Source organism: Lactuca virosa, chromosome 1 (genome assembly GCF_052849685.1).
Source record: "Lactuca virosa cultivar CGN04683 chromosome 1, Lactuca_virosa_CGN04683_v6, whole genome shotgun sequence".
NCBI lineage: Eukaryota > Viridiplantae > Streptophyta > Magnoliopsida > Asterales > Asteraceae > Lactuca > Lactuca virosa.
In genome coordinates this window covers 186,658,795-186,667,821 of record NC_136426.1, presented here as the reverse complement: position 1 = coordinate 186,667,821, position 9,027 = coordinate 186,658,795, and the positions used below count along the sequence as shown (strand labels likewise).

The window sequence follows — 9,027 nt, the reverse complement described above, 5'->3', positions numbered from 1 at the left end:
CTAACCTATTAAATAAATAGGTTAAAACTTATGTTAACTCATTTAAAATAAAATAAAAAAACGTAAATAAATTAACTAACCATTTTACCATTTAAATTAGTTTCAAACATAAATAAAATTTCAAAGTATGACAAAAACACAATCTCAATTCACGAATACAAATAAATTGTTCAAATAACATTAAAAATGATTAATTTTAATGTGATTTTGGAGAGTGACTAATACTTTTGGTGCTAAGAAAAATGATGAGAATTAAGATTGAATTTTTAAAACATAAATAATACGTAGTAATACAAAATTATAATTTATAAATCAATATTTTGATTAATACATGATAATATTCAAATAATTATAAAATTAAATATATATTAAACTTAAATGGGTCGACGGGTTTTAAAACAGGTTGACAAATTTTACCCAATCGAACCTATTTAATTAAAAGAATTAGGCGGATTGACTAATTTTACTTAAATGGGCTAAAATCTCAACCCAACCTGCTAATTTTGGATTGGATTCGGGTTGAGTTGGCAGATTTGGTCGATTTTTGCCGGCTCCAATCAAACCCTTATCTATCTTAACCTTTTCACGCCCCTTTGTTGTGTCGAAGACTAGTAAGACAAATAACCCCTCCCATAAATATTTGTTCCCTTCATTTATCTGTTCCATTTTGCATTTACTTTTGGATATCATCTAGCCGAAGTTTATTGTATTAGACTCAAATGCATTTTATGACATTTTAATCTCCCAATAGTAACATAATAACATCATTCCAATTTTTTTTATAAAAAAAAAAAAAACAAAACAAAAACAAGGAAAGAAGGGGCCAAGTGAACTTCTTTATCTTGAATAATTGTATATCTAGTAAGAAATTGTTGGAATTAAATGTTTTCATTAATCTTTATTTCGACCTTTATCGGTGACAGTTCTCTTGCAAATTCAATTGATACGTCATCATTTTCATCATCGATTATCATGTTATGTAAAATAATACATATAGTCATTATGTCATTTAATACTTCCTTTTGCCAAGAACAAGATGATCCATCGGTTTTCATTAGATTATTATTGTAATATATATGTTAACTGCATGTTTAATACCATATGTTATCGTATTTGTAAGATATATTTTACTATAAACTTTTATAAAATATGTTACCGCATTTCATATTTTTAATATATATTTAATTTTTTATATGAATTCGATACATAAAAAGTAAACTTTATATTTATAATTAATTAATATAATTTATATAATATATAACATGAGATTATAAATATTAAATATTACATTTAAATTATATATATTAGATAAAAATAAACTAGCAACTTCGGAAAAATAAAAAATGAGTAAAACTGACAACCGAAACCTGATCCCCGTTTTTGAATAAATAAATAGTGTTACATTGTTACTCCATATTTTATATTTCCAAAAATGGGTCCTAGCCAAGAGAAGAGAAAAATGGGGGAGAATACAATTTTAATACTCCTTTTGTCGGTATAATAATATAATTCTTTTTTTCTTTATAAAATTCATTTTTTATGGAAAAATATGTTTTCCTATACCTGATTTATTTGTGTTTTGCGGACTTATTTACAAATTGAGTAGTTGTTGCACCGGTTAGGAAATTGGCATTTTAAAGGAAGGTTGCATTTTTGAAACCTGTTGATGACTCCGTCGTTTATTCCTTTTTTTTTAATCGAAATGTTGAAAACTCCATTGTTTTGTTCTCTTTTTTAATAGAAACGTTGGAAACTTCACGTATGCAGTGCTACATCAACCATTAAACATGCTAAGGCAGCTAAGAACACCACATGTGCATGTCCACTCAAGGACAACCACCTAGGGAATGATGTGATTGATACTTTCTAAACATTTAAAATTTAAAATATTTTTTAAAATCTAATCGCAAATCAATAAAAAAATATATATTATGGTAAATTGGAAATTGGGGTGTATAGTCTATACTTTTGGATTTTTGTAGCATTACTTTCCTGGAATTTGCGTTGTCCTATTAGATATATTTATAATTTAGTGAAAAGGAAAAAAAGAAAAAGAAGCAACACCTAGGCCTCTCTTGTCGTCTTCCTTCCTTCGTTGTTGATTCGTTGTTTCCCTGCAGACTTAATGCTGTTCGGTCTGTGGTTTTCAATCATCGTCCTTCTCAGCCTCGTCACTGTTGGTTCATCCTCTATCATCGCTGCTTCAGATCTCCTTATCGTCCTGTAGGCAGGTAATTAAGAGTGCGCATTCTTACAAGTTAGTTTCACATGTAGTTAGAGACTTTCATCTTATTAATCATAATCGCCTGTTTATTTCATTAACATGTGATTCAGTCCTTCTAGCGTAAAGTCCAGAATGATGAACAAAACTTGGTGCACGTTGGGAAACTCTTCGACACTTTAATATCGCTTCCTCAATTCCTTTATATTTTCTAATTCATAACTCGATTTTTAGTTTTGATTCTTTTTGAATGATGTTATCTGCTCCTTAATGGTAAGCTAGACACTTATAATGAACAAGCTTCAACTTTCGACTGTCATAATTAGTGTTTTGCTTACCACTGAAGTCAAAACTTAATGATATCTATATGCTTGTGTATAGACTATAGAGTGCATTTACCTTTGAAGTTTCATCGAGTATAGAGTTTTTTTTTTTTTACAATTTCCTTCAAAGAAGGTAATAGTGGATCATTTAATTATTTTGAGAATAGTATTTTCTGTTGATTTGCATGTTTTAGGATTACTATACTGAAATTCAAATGGATTTTACTTGGAGAACAACAGGGATGTTTATCCTGTTTATATGGGTTAATCAAATGAAAACAGAGGTTTTGTAGTTTAAATGCATAAATTGGTTTGTTATTTTCATGCACCTAAACTTAGCCAGAAAAACAGGTTAATCAATTTAGTTAAGTAGGTAATAGTATTTCATGTACATCCTCTGCTTACAAAGCAACCGAGTTTAGCACTAATTAAGCTATAGAATAGCCTTTGAACACAAAAATCAATATCTTTAAACACACATATACACATTATACAATATATAGCTCCAAAACCAACTCGAAACTCGGAGGTGCATATGTATTGTACTTTAGTCACTTAAAGTTTTATTTTGAAGAATTAAATGGTATTGTTATTATTGAGGTGTATATTTTACATATTAGTAATTTGGATTTTATATACAGGCATTATGTACCAGATCCTGACATTGAATCACTGAAGAGTTTCAGAGCTTACCGAGATACACAACATCCTGGGATCTTCATCTTGTTCTTCATCAACCCAAAACTCATAATGGTTGTTCTCTCTGAACTCCTCTCAGAAGGATCTTCATCTTCTTCATCAACTAGTGGTTATAGTCCATCAACTCATGGTCATAGTTCATTAACTGATGCTTATAGATATGATGTATTTTTAAGTTTCAGAGGTCTTGACACTCGTCATAGTTTCACTAATCACCTTCATAAGGCTCTAATTGATGCCGACATCAATACCTTCTTGGATGATGAGGAAGAGATTGAAACAGGAGAAGATCTTAAACCGGAACTGGAGAGTGCAATTAAGGCATCTCGAGCTTCTATTATCGTGTTGTCTAAGAATTACGCTTCTTCAACATGGTGCCTAGATGAATTGGTGCTGATCCTTGAGCAGCGTATCACATCCAACCATATTGTCATCCCTATCTTTTATCAGGTGGAGCCCACCCATGTCAGGAAGCAACAAAGCAGCTTCGGAGATGCAATGGCTAAGCATAAACAGACAATGGAGGAAGAGACAATTGAATATAAGAGAAGTCGATGGGCTCAAAAGATAGTCCAATGGAATAAAGCACTTATAGAAGTTTCTAATTTAAAAGGAAAGGACGTAAATGGAAGGTAATCACTTTCTTACCCATATTTCCATAAGCCCTTCAGTTTTGTTTGATTAAGGCATATAATAATAATTATTAAATAAATAAAATTTAATATGAAAGGTCAAAGTAGTCATTTCACAAGGATTTGACGGACTAACACTCATTGTATCAAATTGAGGGACCAAAACCACAACACAAGGCTAGCAAAAGGACGTTTATTGCAAAAATGAAACCATTTGGACCCGGTCTAAAGAAAACAACAAAACAGAGGGACTATATTTGCAGTTTTATATAGCAAATAACAGTAACTTCTTTTACCTATAAGTAGTAGAGGATAACCTGGCGTTTTTTTAGCCACATTGATAGTTAAGTTCGATGGTCTTGTAGAAACATAGTGAAGTTAGGTGGCCAATATGTGAAATATTGTAAAAAATGGTAGCTTAAGTTGTATCATACATAAATATTATGACCTTAAACATTACATGCTTATATGGTTAGAAGTGTAAATACGATGTGGTTTTGATGTGATGACTTTAATTAATAAGAATAGTATGGTATATATTTCATTTGATCTTTGGATAAATTAAAATCTCCAAACCTGGTTTGTTAAATTTCAGGCTAGAGACAAAGTTCATTGAAGAAATCGTGAAGGACATACACCGTAGATTACATGTACCCTTAAGGATTGCTCAACCATTACTTATTGGGATGGAATATCATATTCACTTTGTTACTTCATGGTTGAAAGATGGGTCCTCACATACTGCAGACATACTAACTACACTGGGTATGGGTGGGATCGGGAAGACATCTTTAGCCAAACATGTCTACGGGTTATATTCTCATGAATTCCACATAAGTAGCTTTATTGAAGATATCACAAGGAAATGTGATGGAAAGTTTAATGGGTTGCTTGATTTACAAGAACAACTTTGCAACGACATTTCAAAAACAAGTTCAATTAGATTTCATGATGTGGCTACATACACCACAAAGATAGAGAATGCACTAGCCCGTAAAAGGGTCTTTCTAGTCCTTGATGATATCACTACTCTTGATCAGTTGGACGCATTACTTGGAAGCAAAGGTTTTCATCCTGGAAGCAAAATTATAATAACAACAAGGAACAGATGGTTGACCGAGAGTTGTGCACTATTCAAAACAAACAATAAACCCAAGCATGAAAGGCATTTGCTTCTTGGCTTAGATGAGATCCAATCACTACAACTTTTGAGTTTTCATGCTTTCATGTGCAACTATCCCAAGGAAGGTTATGAACAGGTGTCATATAAGCTTGTGAAATATTGTCAAGGAAATTCATTGGCTCTTGTAGTTTTGGGCAAGTCTCTATATAATCGAGATGTAGCTTACTGGGAAGGGTTCATGGAAGGGCTAGATAAAGAAACAAGTTCCAATATAAATAATGTCTTGAGAATGAGCTTTGATTCTTTGCCATCCAACAATGATAAGGAGTTGTTTAAGCATATTGCTTGTTTTTTTGTCGGAATAGATAGAGATGTTAGTGAAACAATATTAAAGGCATGTAATATAATCACAAGATCTGGAATCACGAATCTCATTGAGAGATATCTTCTTAGTATAGGATCGAATAATGAATTGAAGATGCATCAATTGGTTCAAGAGATGGGAAGATTCGAAGTACATCAAGAATCAATTGACAAGCCATGGAAGCGAAGTCGAATATGGTGTCATAAGGAGTCATTCAGAGTGTTGAAACAAAAAAAGGTGAGAGTTTATGTATACTTGTTGGTAGTGTGCATATTTAAATTACTTTGTATTATCTCATTTTTAATTTTGGCCATTTCTTCTTAGGGTAAGAGAAATGTTCTAGGCCTTTCCCTTGACATGCGCATGCTTGAGAAAGAGAAGTTGGGAGCATCATTTGAGCTAAAAACAGATGCATTGAGTAACATGGATAGTCTAATGCTACTACAAATCAATTATGTGCACATGAAAGGGTCTTATGAGAACTTTCCGGATGAATTAAGAGGCTTGTGTATGCATGGGTTCCGTTTAAAGTCTATACCTTTAAACTTACCGATGATGAATTTGGTTGCTCTTGACATGTCATATAGCTATATTGAATCATTTGTTGGTTGTTATAGTAATACACAACAACTTGAGAAGAGGCAAAAGGTAACTTATCTTCATTCATTATTCATCAATGTTGAGTTGATGAAATTCAAAACTGTTCAAACTTATTTCAATTTTTTGCAGTTGGATGGAACGTACTTAAAAGACAAAAAGCTGATGAGATCATTGAAAATTCTTAATTTAAGTTTTTGTAAACAACTTCGCAGTCTTGGTGACTTTGACCAACTCCCTGCACTTGAGAGGTTAATAGTTAGAAATTGCATTGGTTTGGTTGAGGTTGGTGAATCAATTGAACAATGTATTGAACTTGTCTTCATTGATATGAGCTATTGCAAGAAGCTTGAAAAACTTCCTAGAAACATAGGCATGTTGAAGAATGTCAAAACACTGTTACTCGATGGTTGTAAGCTCAGCGATTCTCAAATCGAGGATAGGGATATGGTCATAAACATAAGAACCTCTTCCTCCACCTTTATGGGTGCTATACCAAGTGATTTGAGGTTGTTTACAGTTTCTTTACCGAGGTCTTTAGTAAGGTTGTCATTAGTAAATAATAATTTGTCCTCTGAATGCTTTCCCATGGACTTTAGTTGCCTAACCATGTTAAAGGAATTATATTTGGATTACAATCCTATAAATTTCATGCCTAGTTGTATGAGAACCCTTCCTAGGCTTGAGATACTTAGTATGGCGAATTGCAAAAAATTGAAGTCAGTTGAGCATCCTCCACGTACACTAAGCAGGTTGTTGCTCTTTTCTCGTCATGGGAGTTTTGTAAAGAAAGTTGTATTTGATCCAGAAATGTCCCCACTAGAGTTATCATCAAACTGGTGGATAGATTTTACACCTGGGTCCTGTGAAATTGAAGGAATGATCAAAATCCAAGCAATGGTAGGTGTTAAGGAAAAGGTATTACGTAGTTTGGGTTGGACTAATGTAGACTTCCTTAACAAAGGGTGCGTGGGACCTAATCCTTGGGAATCTAAAATCCAGGTTTCTTTCGGTTAACTGTCCATCTTTATGTGAATATGTATAATATAATTGTTATATCTGTATTTAATGAAGGTGGTTGTATTTTGTAGTCTATGTTTTATGAATTTGGAATATTCAGCACAAAGTATGAAGTGGAGGAGATGCCGAGTTGGTTTAAGTTTAGAAGCTTGGGGCCATCAATATCATTTACCATCCCATCATCATCATCATCATCATCATCATCATCTCCAAACAACCTTACTGGACTCAACTTCTGCTCTCTGCACACATTGAAACCTCCCGATGAGTGGTTATTATTTCCACATGATCAGTTCCCTGGTACACCAATGACGACAATTAGTAATATAACAAAGAACTGCACGTGGATATATGAACGTCATGTGGACAGAGTTATTGAAGATGGAAAGTGTTGGGTGGTGTTAAGTCATTGGATGTTTGGGATGAATGAAATGGAGGCTGGTGACCATGTTACTATTACTGTTACATCACCGTATAATGAACTTGTAAAGGAATGTGGGGTGAGTCTTGTGTATGATGAAGTAAAGAACAAGGATGAAGAAGAAGAAGAAGATGCATTGGGTTATTACAAGTCATGGAATCACATAATTGGTGGAGATCTCTCACCTTTTCAAACAACTACAGGACAATACATCCTAAACAACATGCGGTTTTTTGAGTCTGCCATTATGTTGTTTCCGTATCATGGTAAATTAATTCCAGATGGCCCCAGATATCAAGGTATATATGATTTTTGTTAAATATTTTCAGTGTGGAATTATCTCGTGTCCATATCATCATAAAATTGTTACAGACAGCCACGACTTTAATGGTAGATGTCATTTTTGTTAATTATATTATCATAATACTGTTTTATGTATAATAATCTCATCTATGACCCAATATCTTTAAATAGATGGATAATGACTCATTTGTCTTAATAGATGGATCATAACTTAAATCTTTTAAACAAATGAATAATATGTCCCATATCCACTCATTTATTATTGATTTTATTGTCATATAAGATTTTATTTTTATAAAATACAAAAAATTAAAGTTTGACTTTTAATTTTAAATGAATCGAACAAAGTATTGATCAGTCTAAATGGGTTGATTTGTTATGTCAGTGGACTATGTATTTTGATATGGTGGATCACATAAATATATTTATGCTTTCAATACAACTTGTGTTCAGGACAAAAGGAAATGTCCTGGTTTAGAGCTTTTTCTCAAAGGAATCCTGGCATAATTGGGAGCACACGTGTGGTATACTTTTTCACGCCCAAACCTTTCTATGATCACAGAATAAAAAGGCATATACAACCAGATATGTTATCATCATATCAATGTATACTTATGTAACTTTTTAAAATTTCTTACTTTCCATTTATTCATAGGGTAAAGGAGAATCTTCAAGGTCTTATCCTTCACTGTGAAATTGCTTGAGAAAGAGAGGCTGGATGTAACCGAACTACTCTAAATCAATCACTTGAAACTCCACGAGTTATATCCTAATTTTCTAGAAGATTGTTTGCTCCTTGTAGACTTTGGTACCCATTTATGTTTTGATTTCTGTATTCTTTTTTTTAGTCTTTAATTGCGAAAGACAAGTGAAAACAATATGAATTGTTTTTTATTTTAGTTAACACACATGTAAGGAATATGATGTAAGTCGGCATGTTGTTTTGATTACTTTATATATTCGATATTTTGGTGATTTGGTTTATGTGATAGAAGAAAAGACTAAAATGTAATTGCAAAGTTGCCATGATACTCATGATTTTTGCTTTCCTCTAGCTATCTTTGTCATCCGCCATGTGTCATCAATACCGGTGAGATCTCAAATATCAGACCTAGAAATAATAACGGTTAGGAATCTCAGTCCCAAATAGTAGTCCTGAGAATTGCGAAGATATATACTAAGATATATATCACTGATATTTGAATATTGTTATTGTGGGAAGTATGTCCATATTGACAACGAGTTGGTGATATTATTATCGACAACCAAGAGATGATGAGGATTTAGTTTGTTAATTTATAATTCATTAATAAATTAATTAGAA

The 9,027-nt window shown here is 32.5% G+C and overlaps 1 protein-coding gene across 1 annotated transcript; it reads left to right on the top strand.

Annotated features, from left to right (window-relative positions):
- The first annotated feature begins 2,028 nt into the window (after positions 1-2,028).
- Positions 2,029-8,678, top strand: LOC145163049 (disease resistance protein RML1B-like). Its single transcript, XM_079081964.1, has 8 exons — positions 2,029-2,231; positions 3,186-3,875; positions 4,471-5,599; positions 5,687-6,010; positions 6,092-6,961; positions 7,051-7,699; positions 8,157-8,227; positions 8,359-8,678. Exons 2-8 carry the CDS (start codon positions 3,295-3,297, stop codon positions 8,395-8,397), a joined length of 3,663 nt encoding a protein of 1,220 aa, XP_078938090.1. The 5' UTR covers positions 2,029-2,231; positions 3,186-3,294; the 3' UTR covers positions 8,398-8,678.
- Positions 8,679-9,027: the final 349 nt, after the last annotated feature.